We start from the raw sequence: 25,960 nt of genomic DNA on the forward strand, positions 1-25,960 counted from the left end.
AGTATCTTTATTATATATGGGACATTTTTGTTATTTATTTGTTTATTTATTGGTAGGCTTGGTATTCAAACTTACTTGGTAACAAACAATGGGTTAAATGATGAGACATTATTAATAATACTCTTCATTAATACCATGTAGCATGTCTGTTAAAGCTTGTTCTGGATATATTCATATATTTCACTAAAACCTGCTGAGTGTGTTACATAATATACAATATATGTACCATATTACCATACTTACATCCAAAAAAATTAAACTTTGAAACACATCTGGGTTTTGCATAAGAAACATGAACCTGTACAGATTTTCTGCATTTGTACATACTATTCCCTCTGTCTGGAAAGTTCACCTGCCCACTCCTACCAATCTTCTTTAGCTGACAAATTATTCTTATGCGCCCCAACCTAAATGTCCTCTCCTCTGTGAAGCATCCCCTGACTCTCCTCAGTAGAATTAGTCATGCGGTCACCTGGGTTCTCATGACCTCAATCCATATGCACCATAGTGGTTTTCACACTGTATTGTGGCTCTCTGTGTTCAAATCTGTCTCCTTCAGTGAGCTCTTCATGAAGAGCAGGGACCCATTTTCAAATCTTCAGTTTCTGCCATAATATCCAATATAAGTATGAGGCAAAAGGTCATCTTACCTTTACTGCTTCTTGGAGAAGGAAGTAGGCAGAAATGTTATAGAATCATCAAAATACATATATCTCGTTCTGCAAATTGTGAAATAGAAGCCTTGATTCTAATCTATTCTGTGATTCTATAAAAACTGCATTTTCTATCAACATAGAAAGATAAAATTATATACTAGCATCAGCGCACTCTAGAACTAGCCTGATGACACATTGACTAACACAACTCATGAGGGGCCCATCCCCCACCACCCACAAACCAGGGCTGCCTCAAATTTATAACTCAATCGACACTTCTGGGAGCTGGCACATTATGTGGCCTCAAAACACATTTGCCACATGGGAAGAAGGGCTTGCTGATCAGTTATTAAATTTATGGGAGATGGGAATGCTAACTGGGAAGAAGGGGGCATGGCTGGAAAGCAACCTTTTTTGAGGGTGACAAGGCCATATCTATGAAAAGCATTGACAGACATACTAGGAATTATAGAAAACAGGGGATATTATATACTAGAATCAGGCTATTTAGGCCCAATACAAATTACATTATTTCATTCTTCTTTATGGCTTAACAATACTCTCTTGTGTATATATACCTTATTTTCTTTATCCAGTTATCTGTTGATGGGCATCTGGGCTGCTTCCATACTTCAGCTGTTGTGAATACTGCCACAATAAACATGGATATGCAGGGAGCTGTTTTGTATGCTGACTTCATTTCCATCAGATAAACACATAGGCATGGGATAGCTGAATTATATGGTATTTCTATTGTAGGTTTTTTGAAGAAACTCCATTTTCCAAAGTAGCTGCACTGATTTACATTCCCACCAACATGGTATAAGGGTCTCTTTTGCTAAGCTTCCTCACCAGCCTTTGTTATTTATTTATTTAATAATGGTTATTTGACTGTGGTGAGATGGAATCTCAATGTAGTTTTGATTTCCTTGATGGCCAAAGATGCTGAACATTTTTTTTTGATGTATTTATTGGCTATTTACACTTCCTTTGAGAAAGTTCTGTTCAAGTCATTTGCCCTTTTTGATTGGATTACTTGTTCTTTTGTTGTTTCTTGAGTTCTTAAAATATTCTGTATATTAATCCTTTGTCAGATGAGTAGCTGATAGACATTTTCTCCCATTATATAGGTGGTTTCTTAACTATTGATCATTTCCTTTGCTGAGCAGAACTTTTTAATTCAATGTAATCCTGTTGGTTAATTCTTGTCTCCTGAGCTACTGGAGTCCTATTCAGGAACTCGTTGCCTGTGCAATATCGTGGAGTGTTTCCCTTAAGTTTTATTCAGTAGTTTCGAAGTTTCAGGTCTTACATTAAGGTCTTTGATCCATTTTGTGTTAAGAATTTCTTTTTTAGTTGTAGATAGATATAATATCTTTATTTTATTTTTTATTTTTTTTTTATGTGGTGCTGAGGATCAAACCCAGTGCCTCACACATGCTAGGTGAGAGCTCTACCACTGAGCCACAACCCCAGCCCCTCTTTGATCCATTTTGAGTTGGCTTTTTTTATTCAGGGTGAGAGATAGGGGTCTAGTTTCAATGTTCTATGTGTGGATTCCTGTTTTCCCAGCACCATTTGTTGAGAGTCTGTCTTTTCTCCAATGTATGTTCTTGGCACCTTTGTCAATAACCTGTTGACTGTAGATTCATGGCTTTATTTCTAAATCCTCTATTCCATTCCATTGGCCCTCAGGTCTGTTTTAATACTAATACCATTCTGCTTTTGATACTATGGTTCTGTAGCATGCTTTAAATTAGGTATTGTGATGCCTCTAGCTTTGTTGCTTTGGCTAATTGGGGTCTTTCTTGCTTCCACATGAATTTCCAAATTATTTTTTCAAGTTCTGTGAAGGGTACTATTTTGATATTTTGATGGGGATTGCATTGAATCTGCAGATCACTTTTGGTAGTGTGACAATTTTAATTCTTCCAGTTCAAGAACTTTAGAAGAAATCTTCTAGTTTCCTGCTTCACTGTTTTTTAATTTTCATCGTAGAGGTCTTTCACCTCTTTTATTTAGTTTATTCCTAGATTTTTATATTTTGAAGTATTGTGAATGGTATTGCTTTTCTGGTTTCTTTCTCAGTGAGTTCATTGTTGGCATGTAGAAAAGCTACTGATTTTTGTATGTTGATTTTGAATCCTTTTACTTTGTTGAATTTTTTTAATCAGTTTTTAATTGTCTTCAGATGAAGTCTTTGGGGTTTTCTAAGTATCATGTTTTCTAAGGATCATGTCATCAGCAAATAGGGATTATTTGATCCCCTCCTTTCCTATTTGTATTACTTTTATTTCTTTCTCTTGCCTAATTGCTGTGGCTAAAATTTCAAGTACTATATTGAATACAAGTGGTAGAAGTGGACATCTACACCTTGTTCCTGATCTTAGAGGGAATGCTTTCAGTTTCCCCATTCAGTATGTTGTTGGCTATTGGTTTTATATAGGTTTTATATGTAGCCTTTATCATGTTGAAGTAGAATTCTTCTATACCTAATTTATTCAGTACTTGTAAAGGTATGCTGAATTTTATCAAATGCTTTCTTTGCATCTGTTGAGATAATCATGTGATTTTTATCCTTAATTCTACTTATGTCTTACATTATATTTATAAATTTGCACATTCTGAACCATCCCTGCATGATCTTGTTAGCATGTTGTTGAATTTGATTTGCAAGTATTTTATTGAGAGTTTTTGTGTTTATGTTCACCAGGAATATTGGTCTGTAGTTTCCTTCCTTCCTTTTGTTGTTGTTGTTGTACCCTTATCAGGTTTTAAAACCAGGGTACTATCGGCTTTATAGGATGCATTTGGAAGGGTCCCTTCCTTTTCTATTTTATGGAATATTTGGAGGAGCCTTGAGGTAAGTTCTTCATTAAAAGTCTGGTTAAAAGTATGATTTTGTGGTAAAGCATTAGCCTGGTATGCATGAAGCACTGGGTTTGATCCCTAGCACGGAAAAAAAAAATAGTCTTGTAAAATTCAGCAGTACATCCATGTTGTCCTGGGCTCTCTCTCTGTTTTTTTTTTTTTGGTTGGTAGATTTTTATTACTGCTTCAATCGCATCATTTGTTATTGATCCATTTAGGTTTTGAATATCCTTTTGTTAATTCTTGTAGGTTACATATGTCCAGAAATTTGTTGGAGTTTGTTTTTCTTGACTATCCTTCTACTTCAGTGTGCTTTCTTTCTCAGGAATAAGAGCCAAAACGATTAAGTGTTATTTGGCTTAATCATCATGATGTGTATCCGGCTTTAAGTATTGGCTTATTTGTGTGCATTATGAATATGTAACAATGAATCCCACTGTTATATATAATTACAATACGCCAATAAAATTTTTTTAAAAAGTATTGGCTTAGAATTCTATTAATCATCAAAATGCTTCATAATTAGAGGGTGCCCTTCATCTGGAAATCTTAAAATGCTTACACATAGTTCTTACATGTTTTTAATGGTGTTTGGGATTTCAATTACCTTTGAATGGTTTTTTCAGAGCATCCATGTGAAATGGTTCCAAAATAGCTGGCTTCACAGCACTAGTTGATCTTCATGCCCTGAGGCTCACACTGAAGTTTCCTATGGTGGTTTTGCTAATAGATATCCTAGCAAACCTCTGTGCCCCTTGTCTGACAGGTATCCCCATAAGTCATGACACAGCTTTTCTGTCTCAGTGTGATAAGATGGTTCACTAAACATGTGCTACATGCAAGCCTGACACATGCAATGCTATGTATGATGATGTGGGATATGGGAGAAGGTTCCCTTGCCTTGGGTGCTTACAGGTGCTCACAGGGGTAACAACAAGAAGGCAACTGTCAAACTAGATCTGAAGATTGATCTTATAAAATATGCCAAGCAAAGGACCCTCTGAAACTAGAGATGGCATGCTCCAGTGTCCTGGAAGACGGGGAACGGGGGTGGGCAGAGTGCAGGAGCTATGATGAACTGGACGCAGCATGGCAGCCAGACCCTGGCAAGTCTCAAATTCCTACCTCTCTGTTATATATACCTCCTGGGAAATGTAAGCTGAATGTGGGTCAGGATCTTTGTCTGTTTAGACTAATTATATATGCTAATCACTTGAAATAGGCCTAGCACATAGTAGGCTTTTTGTAAATGTGTTGAAAAATGACAGTGGAGCCTTGGATCCACCCTCTCCTCTGCTTCCCTACCACCTTCTAACAGATGGTTGACGTTCAATTTAACCATCACTATAGGGTCAGCATACTTGGAGAACAAGTAAGTCTATACACTTGTGGTCTCTTACAAATAGTCTGGAACACATTTGTTATGGTTTAGATATGTGTCTCCCAAAAGCTCATGTGTGAGATAATTCAAGAAAGTTCAGAGATTAAATGACTGGGTTATGAGAGCTTTAACCCAATCAGTGAACTATCCCCTGATAGAGATTAAGTGAGTGGTAACTGTAGGCAGATGGGGTGGGACTGGAGGAGGCGGGTCACTGGGCATGCCTTTGGGTATATATTTTGTTCTTGTTGAGCAGAGCTCTTTCTGCTTCCTGGTGTGATGTACTGAGCCACTTTCCTCTGATATTCTGCCTCACCTTGAGCCCCAAGGAATGGATTTAGACCTCTGAAACTGTGAGCCCCCAAATAAACTTTTCCTCCTTTAATTGTTCTCATTAGTTCTTTGGGTCACAGTCATGATAAAGCTGACTAAAACCACTTTTACAGTATCAGGTTTAAATAATAAATGATTTAAATCTACAGACATTCTTTCAAGTATCCTCAAACTTTCACTTACCCAAGGGTCTCAGATGCCACAATTGGGCCACTGTGTGGTCCTGGGCAGGCCATAACCCCTCTGAAAGATTCCTGAGCCTCCTATGTAAAATAACTAGGTCAGACTAGAAGACCTCCAGAAGTCCTTCTCCAGTAATGATTCAAGATACTGGAATTCAGTAATTAACACTGCTTATTAGCTCTCAGAAAGAGAAAATATTTTCCATTCTAATCCCAGTTCTACCCCTTTGCTGAGAAAATCAGAGACTTCACAGCCCTCTCCTTCACCAACTGTGAAGGCATGGCCAATTTGTCGTAGTGTTAAGAATTCTGTTCTCATTCATTTTCCTTCCCGTTTTAAAACATCCTAGATATTTTCTTCTCTTTCTCTCCCATCAAGCCTTTGACTGCACCAAATTTGGGTAAGAAATTTGGAGCTGCATTTTAGGTTTCTGACTGTAAAGGGGAGCTCTGCAGCACCCTTTGTGTCTATTTCCATTCTCATGGATGCATCCCCCTCCTTCAATTCCATAAGATTTCCCTCTCAGTTCTCTCATTTCCATTCTTCTCTAATTTGACACATTCCTCCTGCCCCCACCATAACATTACACTAATCCCCTGGCTCAACTAAAAAATTCTTCTCCATTAGACTTGAGATGTTAAAAAAAAAAATTATATCAGTGATCACTGCTGTCCATTGAGCATGGAAAAAAACTCTGAACCAAACACTTTAAGTGGAAGCCATCTCTTTTATCTTTACTACAACTCTAGGAGGTGACATGAGCCTCCTGTTTTAAACACGATGAGAGTGATGCTCAGGGAAGTTACTGAGCCTGCTTAAGCAAAATCATGGAGGCCCAGGGATTGAAGCTCAGGCCTGGTAGGTTTCTCCCACTGTATGAAAAACACCAATACTATTCAGGGTTTCATGATATGCATTTGTAGCTTGGAGATCAAACCTAGATTCAGAGAATTTTTAAGTTGGAACATATTTAAGATATCATTTCATTTTAGTGAGTTCTTATAGAACATAGGGAATTTAAGAACATATCCAAACAGAAGAGAGGAATAAGATATAATTACATGGAAGAATGCACACATATTATACACATCTATATTTTTAATACACATGTAAATTATATTTCTTATAAAATTCCATGGAACATTTACAAAAAAGTGGTATATTTGGACACAAAAAAGCCTCAATCCTTTTTTTTTTTTTTTAACAGCTGGAGCTACATTGTATACAACATGTCCCCAGCGTTTATCGTATAATAGGAGAAACCCACCAGGCCTGAGCTTGAATCCTTGGGCCTCCATGATTTTGCTTTGGCAGGCTCAGTACCTTCCCTGAGTATCACTCTTATCATGCGTAAAACAGGAGGCTCATGTCACCTCCTAGAGTTGTAGTGAAGATTAAGGAGCTGATTTTAAAATGTCTGGTGCAGAGCCATCTCACGTGAATTATCTTCCACTATGAGTACTTAATATTCTAGCCAAGAGTTTAGAAGAAGAAAGAAGAAAGAAGAATTTGCCACTGTCTAAATATGCCCTTACCTTATCCAACTTAACACTCTCTATTCCTGTTCTATTCCTGAGGCTTAGAACACCTTCTTCCAGTATCTGTCTAGGGAGTGTCTTAGTATTCTCCAGTCCCATCTCCAATGCTATTTTCTCCATAAGGCTGTTCTGATCCTCACTAAAGGATGTGATATATTTATTAGAATAATTATAGATTAGTCTTCACTAACCTATTTATTGGTGCCCACCTTAGAGGAAAGAGGGAGTCTTACCTCATGAATTCCACAGCACTTAGCACAAAACCTTACATACAAGATAGTACTCAATACGTAGCTTTTAAATTCAATTCGGAGTTGCTTATTTTGCCTTAGTGGAATGTAAGAAAATGAAAAACATATAGATAGGCAGATTTCAGGACATTCTAATATGAACCACTCTATCTTTTACATCACTTACTCATTTTGTCCCTTGAATATGCCTGGATTGAAATTTCAGCATTCTTTCTGTCAATTCATATTAGCTTTCCAAGCTAAAATAAATAAATTCATATAATATAATATATCAGCAAATATGGCTTTTTAAGTAAAATAATATAATTTTTAAAGGAGGAATGCCTAATTGAGTATGCATTCCAATAGCACAGTATAAGAAAATAAGAAAAAAAAAGTCACCCACTGTAGCCCTAGTTTTGAGACTAAATAATATTTCCATTTACAAAACATGTGACTTTCTATTAATGCACCCAATAGTTTCTTGGCAAGTATTTTTTTCTCAAGAAATGCAAATAAAATTTTGTTTGAGCCTGTCATGATATGCCAACCACAATTAATCACTTTAATGGAGCTAACCCAAAGGAAAGCAAAGTTAAAGGAAGTAGTTAAAAAGGCTACCCTTTGTGTTTGTATCAATCTTTACAGCTTGCAAAGCACTTTCATTGACATGATTTTGTTATTGTTCCTTATATTATTAAGACAAGCATTATTATTGTCCCCATTTTGTAGATGTGACAACAGAGGACTAGAAAAATAATTTTCTCAAGAAACTTTGTTGGGAGAAAAATTAAAGGTAGGGAAAAAAAGAAGAAAAATGTGTCTTGCAAAGGGTCAATATGGTAGACTGGGCAAAGGTATTTGTTTTTCTCTTTCCTCTCCAAAACTCCATCCAATTTTCAGAAAAGATACACATGTAACAACAACTATAAAACAAGAAAGAATATGATCAGCAGATAAAAATTTCTTAGGAACTTCTTGATGTTAGAAAGTTTATGTTGGCAAGAAACCGCAGAAGAAGAAACCACCAAAACAAACTATTGAAAAAACAAAAAAATTCTAAACTCAGAAACCAATGGTACAATGAGCAGGAGGAGTGGTGGTGCAAGAGTGGTCATTAACATCAAGGAGAGACTGCCTGAAGACTGACTTCATCCCTTCCCATCCGCTCCACAGACCAACAAAGCAGCTGTAGGAGATTTCAACATGTCTCCCTTAAACATTGATAGATGAAGCAGACAAACTTTAGTAACAAAGACTTGAGCAACATAGTCTAGAAGGTCCATTAATAATTCATAAAAGTTTCTGTTTATTGTAGCACTATTCACAACAGCCAAGATATAGGACCAACCTAGGTATGCATCAATGAATGAATGGATAAAGACAATGTAGCATATATACACAATGGAATATTATTCAGCCATGAAAATCAAATCTGTCATTTGTAGCAATATGGATGAATCTGAAGGACATTGTGTTAAGTGAAATAAGTTAGGTACATGTTTTAGTCAGCTTTTTCACTGCTGTGACCAAAAGATAAGACAATAACAATTAGAGGAGAAAAAGTTTATTTTGGAGCTTGGGGTTTTAGAGGTCTCCATCCATAGATGACCAATTCCATTCCTTATAGCTTGAGATGAGGCAGAACATCATGGTGGATGGGTGTGGAGGAGAAAAGGAGACCAGGCATCACACCAGGAAGGTGGGGGCGGGGAGGTGGGAAGAAAGAGAGAGAGGCGGAGAGAGGTGCTTTCCTCACCACTGACAAAATACAAACCACAAAGGTATACCCCCATTGACCCACATCTTCTAGCCATACCCTACCTTCCTACAGTTACCACCCAGCTAATTCCTATCAGTGGATTAATGCATTGATTAGATTAAGGCTCTCATAACCCAATCATTTCACCTCTAAAGTTTCTTGCATTGTCTCACACATGAGCTTTTGGGAGACATCTCATATGTAAATCATAACAGCACAGATAGACAAATACTCCATGTTCTTACTTACACATGGAAACTAAAAAAGTTGATCTCAGAGACAGAGAGTAGAGTAGTGTTTTTCCAAAGGCCAGGAAGGGTAGGGGAGGTGATACAGAGGTCAGGTAACGGATAGAAGGCTGTAGCTGGAAAGGAGGAATAACTTCTAATGTTCTATAACAGTAGGATTGCTACAGCTGACACCATTAATTATAAATTAATGTGTCATCCCCAAAAAGAGGATTTTGAATGTAGCCAGCACAAAGAAATGATAAATATTTGAGATGCTGCAATACCAAGTACCCTGATCTGATCATTATACATTGTATACATATACATGTATTGAAATACCACACCATACCCCACAAATATGTACAATTGTTATCAATTAAAAATCTAAAATATATTTCAAAAAGTCCCTGTACCCAATTATATGCATCTAAGTGAAGAATCACTTGAAATATTTACAAAGACTGTCCACATGCTAAGCCATAAAGCAATTCCCAACAAGTCTAAAACCATCAGTAAACAGATACCATATTTTTTGACCACAATATAACCATGTTATAAATTAACTTGGGATTAAAAAAAACACCAAAAATAAAATTAAATAATGAATGGGTCAGAAAAAATACCACAAGGACCATTAAAAAAAACTTTAAAACTGAATAACAATGAAAATACTATATATCAAAATGTAAAGGAAGGAGCAAAGGTGGTATTACAAGAAAAACTTATCATCTTTAATGCTTACATTAGAAAAGATTAAAGGCCAAAAATTAAAGTGCTACACATACATTTCAGAAATTAAAGAAGGAAATAAAACCAAAACAAACCCAAAGAAACCAAAAGGAAACCCAAAAATGGAGCTGAATGGAAGAGAAAACAAAGCTTTATATAGAGGACCAACAAAGCCCAAACTTGATTTTTCATAAAGACAAATAAAACCGACAGGCTTCTGGAAAGAATGATTGATAAAATAAAATAGGGACTCTGCAAAAGTGAACAGTGTTAGGGAAGGGAAGGGACACTGCAGTAGATGCTATAGATAACCAGAGGTCATGAGGAACATATTTATGTCAAGAAACTGAAAAATTCAGATGAAATGAACAAATTCCTACATAGTTAGCTTTTGAATAGTTTCCACAAAGAAACAGAAAGCCTTAATTTCCTTACAATCATCAATAAATTGAATAAGTTGTTTAAAACTTCCCGAGAGTGGAGACAAACACACAAACCCTAGCCAATTTTCTGGGGTGACTTTGTAGAAATACATTATAATAAGTTTAGGTACATTCTTCCAGACATTGGAAAATAAGGTAATACTTCTGAAATGAATTTATAAGACTAGTATAACTCTTTAGTTGGTTTGTTTGTTTTTGGTACCAAGGATTGAACCCAGGGGTGCTTAACCCCTAAGCCACATCTCCACCCCTTTTTATTTTATACTTTGAGACAGGGTCTCACTCAATTGTGAAGGGCCTCATTAAGTTGCTGAGGCTGGCATTGAACCTATGATCCTCCTGTCTCAGCCTCCTGAGTAGCCGTGATTACAGGAGTGTGCTTCCACATCTAGCAAGGTTGGTAGAACTTTAAAACAAATCCAGAAAAGCTAGTGTAAGAAAGAAAAAATTTATAGGCCACTCTTGAATAGATATTTTTTTAAAAGAAAGGTCTTAAAATAGTCAGATGTTATAAGGCTAATTTAATAAAAGTTGAAATATCTCATAATTAAGTTAGATTTATATTTGAAATGCAATGGTGGTTTAATATTATAAAATCTATTTTAGTAATTTATCATACTGACAGATTAAAGGAAGAAAACAAAATGATCATCTCAAGAAACATAAAGTGTATTAGATAAAATTCAACATCTATTCATGACTGACAAATCAATAACTGATTAGGAATAGAAGAGGGTTTATCAAACTGACAAAGTATACAACCAAAAATTTACAGAAAACTTTATTTTCAATGGCAAAATAACACTGTCTCTATTCAATGTTTTACTGGTGGTCCAGACCAGTGCAAAGATTAAAAAATAAAGATACATTTGCAAAAATACAACAAGATGGCAAGGAACATATCTAAAATAAAAATATATAAGACCTTTACGTAGAAAAACAAAACATTATTGAAAAATGTTAAAGATCTAAGTAAATGTAAAGCTTATAGTAAGCTCATAAATAGAATAGCTTGATGTTAGAAGGATGTTAGTGTTCTCCTATTGACCTACAGATTCAGTACAATTCTGACACAAATTCCTAAAGGATTCTTTAAGGAAAACTGGGACTATAACTTTAAATTTCATAAATTTATGACCCTTCCAAAGAATAAGAATAAGGTGGAGAGACTTTCCCTACATAGACTGAGACTCACTGTCGAGCTATAGTCATTGAGGCACCGTGTTACTTGTGCAGACACAGACAAATGACCCAGGGAGGGAACAACAGAGGCCAGACATATACAAGGGTGGGGGGGTGGAGCAGGCAGGTAGCTCAGTGATAGCACTTGCCTAGTATGTGCGGGGCCTTGAGTTGGATCCCCAGCACCACAAACTCAAAAAACGACAAATGAAATCACACACATATGGAAACTTTATCAATAAATTCCGAGTGTATTAAAAATTTATACTTGAAATTAAAAGCTTCAATAATTTTATAAAACAAAATAGAAGGATATGCCTATAAACTTGGGACAAAGTATTTCTTAAGCAAGAAATAGAAAGTGCTAACAGAAAGAAAACTAATAACTTAAATACACTAAAGCTGAAGGCTTCTGTTTAGCATAAAACACTATAAAATTTTAAATACAAGTCACAAACTGAAGAAAATATTACATGGAATAAACAAATGATGCATATTTAAAATGATTCATATTTAAAAGATACAAGGAAATGATTCATATTTAAAAGATACAAGGAACTCCTAAGTCAGTAGCACAAAAGCAAAGAACCAATTTAAAACCAGAAAATAGATATCAACAGGCATTTCACCGAAGAGGAAACATGGTGTGGACACAGACACAGATCACATGATGGCAAGAGTTAGTGAGCAGGAAAGTCAATCACCACAAACCAATACCATTTTATGCCTGATAGAGTAAAAATTAGCCTATCTGATATTCCAAATATCGAAAAGAAGATAAATTCTCGAGAATTTTTACACACTGCTAGTAGAAATGAAATGATAGAACTTCTGACAAAATCATCTTGACATTATCTCATCAAGGTTGAGCACACATGTATTCTATGACCCAGCAATTAGAATCCTATGTATATACCCTCAAGGAATCCTGTTCATGCATGTGGGGAGGCATATTCCAAATGTTCATAGCAGCATTGTTTATAACAGAAAAAAAAATCCACTGAGAAAAATCCAAATATGTGCCAAGGGGGAAAAAGGTGGCATATCTGTAGGGAAGAATACTACACTGCAGAAAAATATAAGATGCACAAGTACGTACATCATCACGTGAATAACAATTCAGGTTGAATAAAGAGTTCAAGGTATCAGGTTTACACAACTCAAAACCTAACAATATATTCTTCAGAGACACATGCATGTGTGCTAGTATTATTCTTAAAAGCAAGGAAGCAATGACCATTAAATTCTGGATGATGTTTCTCTCTGCGGGACTGTAGTAAGGGGGACTTGGTGTGGAACAGCTTACAGGACTGGAAATGTCTGATTTCTTCAGTTGGGAGGTGGGTTCACTGATGTGTGTTGGGTTATTCTGCTTCATTATTTGCTTATATACTAAATATATTCTCATATATATTAAATATTACACTTTTTTAGAAACAAGAGAAGTGGTTACAAAGGTACTCAGAGATGAGGCTTTTGAGTTTATTTTACAAAACTATTAAAACTTTGGTCTAGTACAATAAAAGAGCCACAAACCAATAATACCTATTTACAAAGGAAAAAAAACTGAAAATGAAATATTTGTAAATCAAATCCAGTGGCAAATTTAATGAATAAATCACCAGGATAAGGATAATTAAGTCCAAGTCAGCAAAAACAATCCAACATGAAGAAATCTCTAATATAAAAACCACCATTAGCTAGATTAAAGGAGAACACTGGTAGACATTTTGATTGAGGCAAACAATGTCAGATAAAATTCAACAAAGATTCCTGATCAAAACTCAGAAAGGAACTTATATCAGGAATAAAATTCATCTACCTAAAATATCTGGCCAGCATCACTCTCAGTGATGGAATTTTAGAGTCATTCCCATGTAAGTCTGGAAGGAGTTGTGAATGTTGGCTGTCTTTGCTCTGATTCAACACTGCCTTTTGGAAAGCCCAGCAATATGACAAGGGACAAGAAATAAGAGGCACAGGTATCAGAGAAGAAGAAAAAGGCTTGCCAGTTTGAAGGTTGTACGCATACACACAAACTCATAGGCAACACATTAAACCCATGGCCTTGTGTTTATAAATGTGTAGGGATGGTTCTAGGAGGTGCCAAACTGTGAACCATGGCTTCATCTGGAGAGGGAAGAAGGAGCAGAAGGAGTGAAGGTAAAGAGGAAACTTGAACTTTTATTCTTTTATAGTTTATTGTTTGTAGTTGTTTTTAAAATGACAGCTTTCATAAATTAAAAAAAAAAGGATTTAAACATCAACAGTTAGATTCAAGGCTTAGACTCAGGCCATGAGTTATCAAGTTAGTTCCACATAGTGGGTTTTGTATTTTAGAAATCAGAAAGCGAAAGAAAGGTGGAGCCACTGAGAATTGCCCACCAAGAATCAGTCATTAAGGGCATTACGCTGGTCCTTCATTTCTACTTGAAAATAATACTCCAGGGACGAAGAGGGATCCCTAGCTTAGGAAGCAACTCTACATTCATAATTTAATTTGACTTATTCCTTATCGGTGACAAGAAAATGTCTTAAAGTGGTGACCCAAAGGACACATCCTAAACAGATTATTTGAGACTAGATATAGACTGCCTCCAACTTTCAAAGCCACAGAGAACCTCCACTCAAGAGACCCGCTGACGGACAGATGGAATGGGTCCCTCCCACTGCATGCTTCCCAGCTATGCCTTCATTCCAGAACACACCAGGTTCTTTCTTATTTCTAGGGTTCTACGGATGTTTCCCTCTGCCTGGAATGTCCTCCCTCCCCCTGCTACACTTAGAATGCGCACCCACCCATCAGAAATAAGCTAACCCAGCTGTCCTGACTGTTCCCCTTCAGAAGATCTGCTTCCAAGGTTGGCCCTTGGCTGGCATCTGGGAACATGGATTTGGGGAGGGTCCTGCCATTCCTGGAACTGCTAGGAGCAGCTCTCTGTGCCTACACTGTACAAATGGTTTATGCTGAACACCTGTTTTCCTTCTGGGTGTCTGGAAATTTGGCATATAGCAGGCAGAGGGTGCCTATGTGGTCAGTCCTAATAAAGACCCCAGGCCCTGAGTCTCTTAGAAGCTTCTCTGGTTGCCAACACCTGCTCTCCTGCCCCAGCCACCCAATGGCCCTCTCTGTCTTTCATATCCTTTCTCAGAGGCTGGACAAACACGTGAACACATTTTGTGTAATGGCTGCATTTTAAACATGTTGTTCTACCACTTGTTTTTCTTACCTAACAACAAATATTGAATTAAAAATATATTTACTTTTGACTTTTAATCTTACAAATGGAGATATAATTCACATCTTATAATATGCGCTCTTTAAAGTATGCAATTTGGAGTGGAGGTGTAGCTCAGTGGTAGAAAGCAGGGCCCTGGTTCAAACCCATCACAAAACAAAACAAAACAAACAAACATACTAAAAAACCCCAAACCAAACCAAAACAAAACAGGATACAATTTCTGTGATTTTTAGTATAGCCACAAAATTGTGCAAGAATCTCTACTATCTAATTCCAAAACATCTTCATCACCACAAAAAGAAATCCTGTATCCATTAGCAGCCAGGATACTTATTTTTAATTTCGATAGGTTTTGCCATATTGCTCCATCAAAATTTTTTTAAAAATCCTTTTGACCAACTTCTGGGAATTGATTTTATATAATATATAGATCTGAATAAGTTTCCACTTGCCTCTCTTTCCCTCTCCCTCCATATAACAATATCTCACTGGTCTTATATGACAAAGTCCAGAAAAGAAAAGGCAAGTCTTCCACCCCTCGCCCCCATTATTTTGGGCATGCTGCACAGAAACTGGGTCCTGACAAGTCTCACACTCACAAGTTCACTGCAAGTCCGGCCTGACTAACCATTCCTTCACAGTTTTAAAGGATACATCCAGACTGTACAAGTATTTGCCACCCTGACCTTGTCAAGGGCAAAGGCATTATATTGACCTCAGTGTTCTTAGTTTAAGGAAATCAGGGACTAAAGCTATACCAGGTTGTCCTGTCCTTATGATGGTGCCAGCCATCGGATGTCGAACAAGGCTTGCCCTGCATCACGCACCCCTCCCTGCACCTGCAGGCCCCCACTTATCTGGAAGAACGGTGCACCTTAGAAAATGGACTGTGAATTGTTCCCAGGATTTGCTGCTTGGCTGCCAGCCCCAGTCTGAGAGCACAGCCAGCCAAGCAGCCCAAGGTGGACGACACCTTCTTCCCCTTTCTTCCTCTCCTCCTGTGGTTTTAGGAACGTCCAGAGGGAAGATAATTAAAACCTGCAAGAAATCTGGCTGGCAGAGAAAAAGAAAACCTTGGTGACGACGCCACATGTTTATGGGTAAGTTTTGTAAGTAACACGGTAATAAAAAAAAGAGGCTCTTATAAATAAATGCCACATTCTTCAAAGCTCTGTATAAACGACATTCTTTTTAAGGAGGTAGGGGGGCTTATGCATACTCATGTTCCTTCTCCTCATTTCATTTCCAACAATGAGAAAGGAATCCTAAAAGTACAATTTCCTAGGAACACAGGAGTTGTGGAGCCAACAGCACAGAAATACACACACAGTCATATATGCGTACACACCCACACACACACACACACACACACACTCTTGCACACGGGGGAAAGAAAAGAGGAGGAGGTACTGGAAGATCTTTATTTCACAGAGCTGTTAGCACAGAACCAAGGGGCAGAAGGGCAGGCATCTCCCCACCCCTGCTAGGGTTTTCTGACTGTTGAACACACACACTTTTAACTCAAAAGACAGAAGCTTTGCAATCCTCTCCTGAGTGAGTGTTGAGTGCTGTCTGACCAACATCAAGATCAGGGTGAGCCTGTGTAATCCCCTTTCATTATTCCTCTGCTTTAGTGATTGTAAGGTGAAACAGAGCCGGCTGCCTCTCACATGTGACACAAGGCTCAGGGACTCACATTCCAGAGTGGCCCTCCCCAGGAACCAGCTGCGGGCAGGTAACTGAAGCAGCCCTTGGCCTTGCTGTTAATAAGAGTAATTGGCACGCCACTGAGGGGCTGCTGGAACACAGTGATTTGCTCAGTAAGGGGGTCTCCCTTGACCATATGTGCAGGCAACGGTGATAGAAATATTTTCCATATGAGCTTTCCCCTCGCCTGCTTAAGTGCTCAGGGCTGAGTTAGGCCAGCCCATTTGTCATTTACTCTACACAGTAAAAAATCAACAGGGAAGTTGCGAACCTTAGCTACAACTAGAGGGCAATGGTCTGCTTTCAGCTTCCAGCATCACTAATCCATTCAGTTCCTCCAGTTCCCATTCAAAAGCTCAATCCCCCCACAGACCCAGCCTGTATCTGGAGAGCAGAGGACATGGGTAACTAGCAGGTGAAAAGCCTACAACAAATGACCCGTTGCTGCACGCCTCAGAGCCGCACATCTATTTTGAACAGAGCAACAAGCCTGCTGAAACCACAGCTGGCTCTGCAGCCAGGCTGGGGACTGCTCTCACTTCCAGACCTCTCAGAAAAGGGAAAGTAATCACATTAGGCTTTCAGAGCCAGCTTGGTCCCTGACAAGGCTAACAAAAGGCGAAGCTGTGAAGTGGCCTCGTGGCCTTTTCTAAGAGATACACTTTTCACTTGGCTTTTCAAAGAGGAAGACAGATTTGGGAGAAAGGCTGTCCCTTCATACTCAGGCATCGGTCTCTGAGCTTTTCCATCAAGGCAAGGAGTGACAGGAGTGGAGGAGGTAAACTGGTCACAGGCTTATTTGCAGGTGAAGCACTGAGTGCTTTCTCTCTGGGCTGAGGATCAACCCTTCCAGTTCTCTGCCTGTATCAGAAACTGGCTCCCAGAGGTCTCAGGAATGTTAAAAAAAAATGTAACCAGTAAACACATGAGCTAAACCAATAAGAGTAAATCATCTTCTTGGCCTTAAAACATGCCTCTCTCTATGGTAGATCTGAGCACACTCCTAGCCCCACTGGACATCACTGTCCCTCTTCAAACCTACGATAGAAAGTTATGCACAGGTCCTCCAAGCACATCAAAGCAAAATAGGAGAAAAAATGTGGTGTAGAAGCAGGAAAGAAAGACCAATCCCTCTTGCATGCATATTCTCTCTGCAGCACTGGAGAAAATTTCCCCAAAGGGAATTTCCTTTCCTGCTTTTGTACCAGTCCCTACTGGAATCTGACATACCACATATTTTGTTCTGCAACAGCATCTGTCACCCAGGCCAGCTCCCCAGTGTGGCAACTATACAGACAGGCTCAGAATGAAATTTTAGAAAGTACAGGATTCTTCAAGAAGAAAAGAAGTCTTCATATAAGAAAAGGCAAGAGAAGCCTAAAAAAGCAATAGCAAGCATTATTCTCTGCACACCATAAAAACCCATTGCCTGATCCCTGTTGGTAGATAGAAGATGAAATTTAATGCTGACAAAAGTATAACTTCTGACAAGATATTTTATTTGGCTTACCTCTCCCCCAGGTCTTGCTAACATTGCTGTTTGAACGTGGAGCAATGTTAATATCAGGTAGCTGACAAACATTATTACCCAAAGTTAGAGCTACCCTAGAGGAGAACTCCGTCTGCCAAGTGCTAACAGCTAGCAGATGCACTTGTGTCTCGGGATTCCAGCCCTGGAGTTCCGCTAGGCACCGCGCTGGTTCCCTCGGCTCTCCCTCACTGTACTACCCGGCGCTCCGAGCTCAGCCTCTGCTCTGAAGAAAACTGGTAAGCTGATCTCTTCATGTAATAACTTCTCCCGGCTGGGGGAGGGGACAGGAGCCAGCTGGGAGCTGGGGGGCTGCCTTTAACAGAAAGCAGAAAGGGGAGGGACAGAAATGATCAATGTGGAGGTCTGCATCTGGTCTCATTCATAAAAAGAGCTCCAAGGTAAGCACTTCACATGCAGGGGGACAGCCCCTGCCTCATCAATCGAGGTAGGCAGGAGGCAGCGAACTGCAGCAGGATGAGCTCCAGGCTGGGAGCTGGGAGGCTGGGGCCTTCCTAGTCCAGGATCTGGTGCTGACAAGAGCTGTGTGTACTGGGCCAGTTGCCATCCCTCTCTGGGTACAGTTGCTTATTCTCACTAATATGGTCAAGGGTGGGTGGATGAATTCCCTAATTCTGGATTGATGGTGACAGAGACCTAGGCAGTCTTAGTTATGCATTATGAAGGGCAGCCTTCAAGGGAAAAGAAGTCACCAGGGTGCTGTGTGTTTGTGCACCAATCATATGGATGTGAATGGACCAGAGCTGGGGAATCCACCATATCTTCCTCTTGCTGCATTCCTGGGCCACTGTGCCTAATTACTGTTGCCTGTAATGTAAAAATAAGTGGTAAGGTAGGAACAAGTGACTCCCAGGTATGAGGTAAGGCTAGCAGAATGCATGGAAATGCAGATGGCTTTAAAGAAATAAAAGAGCTACCACTTAGTTGGCTCAGAATAACCATAAAAATGGTGGCTGGGGACAGGAGGAGTGTGGGGAGCAGGCTGCAGAACAGGCCTTGCTAAAGCTGACACAGGTCTACTTGAGACATAGTTCAGGGTCAACTCTGATTCAAGGCCATAGCAAGGATAGTGTTCAAAGTGAACACTAAGCAAGTATTGGATTCTGCCTAGAATGGGCATATGGAACCATTCTGAGGTTGTTGGTGTCCTCAGGGGACAGAGTGACTACATGGAGCAGTGGAAACAAGGGTCCTAGAATCAGACAGGTTCATTTCAAACTCCAGTTCTTCTAACTCCCTGTGGGTCTCTGGTCTCTGAGACACCCGAGTGAACCCCAGCCACTCATTCTGTGAAGTGAGGAAATACCCTCCAACGGTCAGGATGATTTACCAAGAGATCACTTAGGCACAAAATTGGCATTGTTCACGGCACAAAGTAAGTGCTAAAGACACGGGCTTTTCTCTTTGATCTGAAGTAAGTAGTGGCACTCAGTCCCAGAAAGTAGATTAACAAACACTTGAAAAGCCTCAGGTTATGGGAATTTCCCTAAATTAATGAGAAAACTTTAAACCTAACTGCAGTTTTCAGTCATCTCAGAGTTTATTATCACCAGTAACATGATGATTTACTGGTGAGGAGTTTTTCTGGGGTCCTGGGGAGGCAGCTGGGTGAGGGGGACTCACAATCCCTTTTTCCAGGTCTGTGAGAGGCAGAGGTATGGTGAAGGGGGAGGAAGGAAGAAATGTACCCTCCTCCCCTCTTCTTCCTCCTTATTCATTATTATTAAAAAGAACTGGGTCCATTCTGCTACCTAACCAAAGAGGCACTGCTGTTGACTCAGTAGCTTCCCAGAAATGAAGGAATTATTTAAGAAAATTAAAGTTTTTGAAAGACCAGGGTGTTTCTTAGCCAATGGTTAGGAATCTTTCTATAAAGGACTGGACAGTAAGGATTTTCAGTTATGCAGACCATATGGTTTCCATGGTTACTACTCAACTCCACCATCACAGCACATAAGCAACCATATATGGTTGCATTCCAATAAAACTTTAGTTATAAAGAAGGTAGCAGACCAGATTTGGTTGTAGTTAACCAACCTCTGGTCTAGACACTTGCCAATCACCTTTAGTCCATTGCAATCTGACCTTTGACATCTCTGCTCCACTACAAGGACTCTGAAAGTGTCATCAATAGCCCCTTTGGTCACAAAATACAAAGGATAGATTTTCAGCTTTTATGTTATTTGACTTCTCTGCAGCATTAGCATGCTCTCCTTTTAAAAAATATTGTGGTAAAATATATGCAACCTAAAAGTTACCATTTTAAACATTATTAAGCATACAAATCTGTGGCATTAAGTACAATGTTGTGCAACCATTACCACTATTTATTTCATCATTTCAAGCAGAAACTTTGTACTTATTAAACATTACCTCTCTACTTCCCACAGTCCTTGGCATCTACCGACCTTTAATCTTCTTTCTTTCTCTCTGAGTTTGCCTGGTCAGTATTTCACATATGTGGAATCATACATTCATTGTCTTTTTTGGTTTGACTTATTTCACTTAGTACAATATTTTCAAGGTTGGTCTATGCTGGAGTGTACATCAAAACCTCAGTCCTTTTTAAGATTAAATGAAAATATTATAAAAATAAATATTCCATTGTATGGACACATCACATTTGTTTATCCACAGATCTGCTGATGGATGCTTGTATTGTTTCTACCTTTTTGGCTACCATGAATAATCCTGCTCTGAACACGGGTGTATATGTATCTGTCTGAGTTAAAGCTTTCAGTTCTTTTGTATATATATGCTGGATCATCTAATAGTTCTATACTTAACTTTTTGAGGAACCACCAAATTGTTTTATACAGTAGTGGCACTATTTGACAGTCCTACCAGCAATACACAAACATTCAATTTCTCTACAAGCTTGTCAACACTTATTATTTTCCATGTTTTGATATTAGCCATCTTAGTGGGTATGAAATATATGTTCTCCTTTTTGAACCACTGTGTTCCCATAGTTTCCTGGAAATCACTCTAGTTTTCTATTGCCTCTGATTAGCCAACATTCTTTGATCATGTTTTATCCTTGGAAGGAAAGGAAGATAGTAAAAATACTATGTCTCTCAAGTTCTCCTCTCCATCCCAAGGACCCAGCCAAGTTAAGGGAACAATGGGATCAAGCCTGGGTCATAATATCCAAATAAATGTTTTCTAGAAGGATGCTGACTTTCTATCATGTATGCTGGGAATTAGGGCAAGTTAGTGTCATCTGTTGGAAGCTGCTTTCTCATATGCAGCTTTGTACTTGGGATGCTGGTCATATGGGGACAAAGCAAGGTAAACCAGTATTTCCACTGCTTCTTTGGCCCACCTTATAAAATCCCTCTTCCTGTGATAACTGGCATGAAACAGAACACTTTGACTGGATGTACACAGCTGGTTGCCACTGGATAGAGTGGTGAGGTATGGGAGGCACTATTTTCTGGTGAAGCACCAGAGCCACCATGTAAACTAGAGGTGCACCTGTCCAAGCCATTGCCACCGGTCTTCCTGTAAAAGCACCTCTCCAGCCTGTTGTCACTAGACTGTCCCCATAAGCATTTTTCAATAGACCTTATGTACCACATTTCATCTCTTGGCGTCTCCTTTGGTCTCTCAGCAACCTATCCCACTGGCCTAGCACAACTGGACCATGGACAGTATAGAGCACTATAATCCTAGCATTATTACAAGAACTTTTCAGATAGTATCTCCTAAAACACTGATAACAAACTTATTGGACTAAATAACTTGCCCCACGTCACACAATGAGTAATAAATGGCAGAGTCAATGTTCTGCCCCAAGCAGCCTGCCCCAGAGTTAATCTCTGCATGTCAGCATTGCAATGCCACCATTTTTCTGGACTCTCTCCATTCTCCTTGTCACCTCCTAGGCCAAATTCCTAAATGCCTGTGTGCTAGGCCCTCTTTTTCCTCTGTCCACCTTCCTTGGGCCATCTCATCATTTCACTGTCCTTATCCACCCTTTATATACCCATGATTCTGACATGCAGGCCCACAGACCCAGGTACCTAGTGGATATGAGGATCTCTCAAATGTACTCCAAATTCAATGGGTCTAAATCAGAGCTTGCCTTTCCCTGAAACCTGTTCTTTCTGCCATTCCCTCCACCTCCATAAATAACATCATTGCCCGACTCCCAGAGGCTGAAACCAGGCTATTATCCTGGTCCTTCTACCTCCTAACTTCCTCACCCAAATCATCGCCAGGCCTTTTTACACTTCCTTCTAGAGTCTCTCCAGATTCCTTCTGCCCTCGCTCCCATCCTGTCTTCTACCATTTCTTCTTAAGAAGAGATCTCCTCTCATCTGCAGCAATCTCCTTGTTCTGGTCTTTTCTCTTTCCAGCCTCCTTTCCCAACACAACCATTGAGATTCTTCTCAAAAGTGAGTCAATCATGTAACTCTTCTAATTTGTTATATCTTTTTATTCTGAAATAATTATGTATTTACAGAGTAGTTGGGAAGATAGCACAGAGCGTCAGTATTTTCAAGCAATCTCTTCCAATATTAACATCTCAAATAACTATGACATATTTATAAAAGCCAAGAAGTTAATATTATTACAATAATATTAGCTAATTTTATGAACATTTTAATACTTATCTGTAGATCTTGCCTGTGGCAATTATTACTATAGTGTTCTAATAGTGGTTTTCTGTTTCCCTCATGCTTTCTATATTTATTAATCAGAATTCATAAGAATGGAAGATTTGTCCCTCCTTTCCCATTAATTTATTAGTTCCATCATTTATAATTGTCACATTAAGCGTGGGAGTATAAGACTGCAATGTGGTCTCCTCCTGCTCATCCAGCTTACTGTCCCTGTCTTCTGTTCACACACAGCCATTTTGAGCCTCAAGAATTCACCCTAAATGTCCATGTCCTCATGCTCCATGTCTCCTCTCACACTAGCCTCTTCCTGTAAAGTGTCATTCTCTCAAACTTGCTGAGTTAGAGCTGGTTGCTCTTTGCCTCTGAAAACTCAGCTCAAACTGTTTATAAGCACCAATTATTGGAAACCACTTAAACATTCATTGGTAAGGACTAATTTGTGACATCTATAAAATGAGATACTTTGCAACACTTAAAAAGAAAGAAGAAAAGGGGCCAGGGTTGTGGCTTAGTGGTAGAATGCTTGCCTAATATACTTGAGGCACTGGGTTCGATCCCTGGCACTACATAAAAAAATAAATAAAATAAAGGTATTGTATCAATCTAATATATATATATATATATATATATATATATATATATATATATAGAGAGAGAGAGAGAGAGAGAGAGAGAGAGAGAGAGATATGAGAGAGAGATTGCTTCCAGTGTAATGATAGGAAACATATCCAAGACTTATTAAGTGAAAAAAAAAGTTGCACAACAGTATGAGTATATATTGTTATTTGTGGGTGCATGTTTCGAATTGTTTGTATATGTATCAACTCTGTAGAAAAACACACTTGAGGCCATCAATAATGGCTACCTGTAGGGAGGGAAAGTGAGTAGTTTCAAGGCAGACACAAGAGGGAAATTTACTACTATGTATCTGGGCTGTTTCATATGGTGGCGATAGACACATATGACTACTGAACACTTGAAACGTGGCCATATTGGGGCTGGGGATGCAGCTCAAGCAGTAGCGCGCTTGCCTGGTATGCGTGCGGCCCAGGTTCGATTCTCAGCACCACATACAAAAACAAAGATGTCGTGTCCGCCAAAAACTAAAAAAAAAATATTAAAAAATTCTCTCTCTCTCTAAACAAAACAAAACAAAACAAACAAACAACAACAACAAAAAAAAACGTGGCCATTCATACTCGCAATATAGTGTAGTTTTAAAATACACTTTGTATCAATTTGAAGGTCTCATTAATGTGTTTTATGCTGGTTGATAGTCAAACAATATTTTGAATATCTTGGTTCAAATACAGTACTAAAATCATTTTTTCAATATAGTTATTAGAAAAAATGTAAATCACAAAGATTTTTATTGGATAGCCCTTCTGTATGCTCTTTCATACTGAACTGTCAAATGTGAATGTATTCCTATTGAAAAAATAAATAAAATAATAGTAATCAAAATGTATCAGTATGGAATGTTTTTCCCTCTTGTCCCACTTATTTATTAATTCCATCATTTAAACTCACCTTCTTCTCACAATTTTCTCCAAATTATATACTTAAGTGTTACCTTTTCAGGCTCCCTACCCAGCGGAGGGCAGTGCCTTGGCCTCAGTCCCCAGCCATCCTCTGATTACTTCCAGTGAAGACCTATCAGGGCACATTGTAATTGCTAACTAATGTTAGCCATTTCTTCTTGTAGAAGAGATCTCTATATATTGATGAAATCTGTAATATTGCAGATCGATACAATCATCAATATATAGAGTGAGCCCTCAATGACATAAGACATGCCTTTCTCTGTGTCCCCAGACTCAGCAATATAGTCCATCTCACTCAGTTTGTGCTGAGTAGGGGAAATGTGTGCCAAAGTGGGGTCTGACAGGAAACTCCTCTGCTTCTGATGGGAGGAGAGGTGTTCTAATGGTGCATCTTAAAAACCAGGGAGGGAACAAGGGAGAAGAAAAATTCCCAGAAGGTATATCTTTCAAGGAAATGCAAATAATTTCCACTTTAACTTTTGGGTGACTGAGGTAGGGAAAATATAAGTGAATGGGGGGAAAGTAAAAAAAAAAAAAATAAGGAAAACGAATATCTGAAGTCTAAAGCCACCTACGCCATGTAAAATATAATAATGCACTTTGTTTTACTAACAAAGAAGAGTAAACCCACAGCAGATTTTCTTCTCTGAGGCTATTTAACTTTTCATAAAGAATGTCCATCCCTTCGTGAAGGATGAAGGAAGTGTAGCCTTCTTCACAGGGGTATATACTATACATTGAAACTGTACAAACTGTTTTTTCTTTAAATATGCTTACATTGTGTGGAATAGGTGGGAAAAGTCCTTGTCAGGGAGGCGCTGGGCTGTCCACTAGGGAGCTGGCCACTTGCAGGATAGCAGGAGCAGGTGTTAGTAATTAGCTCTCCCTTTGTGTGAACCAAGGAGCCATTAAATAGCCACAGAGGTGGGGAAGGGAAAGCACTCAGCTGCTGCTTTTCCAGCAATAGCTCTTTTATAAGAAGAACCTACAACAAAGAGAGTCATTGGGTCCTTACCTTTCTCTGGTTTAGACCAAAGCCTGGCTGTATTGGCACCTGTGACCAGCAGGTAGCCATGGGGTCATGCCCAGCACCTCAAGGGTTCATTGAAAGGAAGCCTATGTGGCTGACTCAGCTGAATGAGGGCTTTGCAGTAGAGACAAGTGTAAGGCCAAAGACACCACCAGGAAGATGTCCACAGAAAGCACACCAGGTAGGTTCCTAGCCATGAGAGCACACCAGGGCATTCAGAAGGTGTATCTGGACCATTCTCAGGTTGGCCGTATTCTTTGTTTCAAGTACTATCTGAAAGGTAGAGGGTCTCAAGATGTGGTTCCTGGATCAGCAGCATCTGAGAACTTGTTAGGAATGTGAATACTTGGGCCCCAACCCTGATTACTGAATCAGAAATTCCAAGAGCAGAGCCCACTGCTTTGTGTCATAACATCAATCATGTGCTCACTGAAGTGCTCTCGGCAATGATCTCTGCTCTGATTTATTACTATACATTTCTGCTAAGAAATAATTCTTTGTCTAATAAACCTTAATTCAAGTTATTAATGTATATTTCAAACTTACTTTGAAATAATACTTTAATAATTTGAATTAAAATATTAAAATATAGCATAAAGCTATAGTAATTAAAAACAGTACCAAGAAAACTCAACTCCAAGTGGATCAAGGACCTAGGAATTAAACCAGAGACCCTGTGCCTAATAGAAGAAAAAGTAGGCCCAAATCTTCATCATGTCAGA

General features: G+C 38.9%; 1 protein-coding gene across 2 annotated transcripts in view; it reads right to left on the reverse strand.

Annotated features, from left to right (window-relative positions):
• The window catches only part of Thsd4 (thrombospondin type 1 domain containing 4), a 628,562-nt gene that overhangs the window by 210,708 nt on the left and 391,894 nt on the right, over positions 1-25,960 (reverse strand). Inside the window, exon 1 of one of the 2 annotated variants that reach the window (XM_046426596.2) lies at positions 17,998-23,154. The exons of the other annotated variant lie outside the window; for it this stretch is intronic. Within the exon in view, the coding sequence (XP_046282552.1) occupies positions 17,998-18,069 (72 nt within the window). The 5' untranslated portion in view covers positions 18,070-23,154. Of the gene's footprint in view, positions 1-17,997; positions 23,155-25,960 lie in introns of those variants that run through there. 2 annotated transcript variants of the gene reach the window in all.

Source organism: Marmota monax, unplaced genomic scaffold (assembly GCF_021218885.2).
Source record: "Marmota monax isolate L192 unplaced genomic scaffold, Marmota_monax_Labrador192_F-V1.1 WCK01_AAM20220418_F8-fsc00078, whole genome shotgun sequence".
NCBI classification, from domain to species: domain Eukaryota; kingdom Metazoa; phylum Chordata; class Mammalia; order Rodentia; family Sciuridae; genus Marmota; species Marmota monax.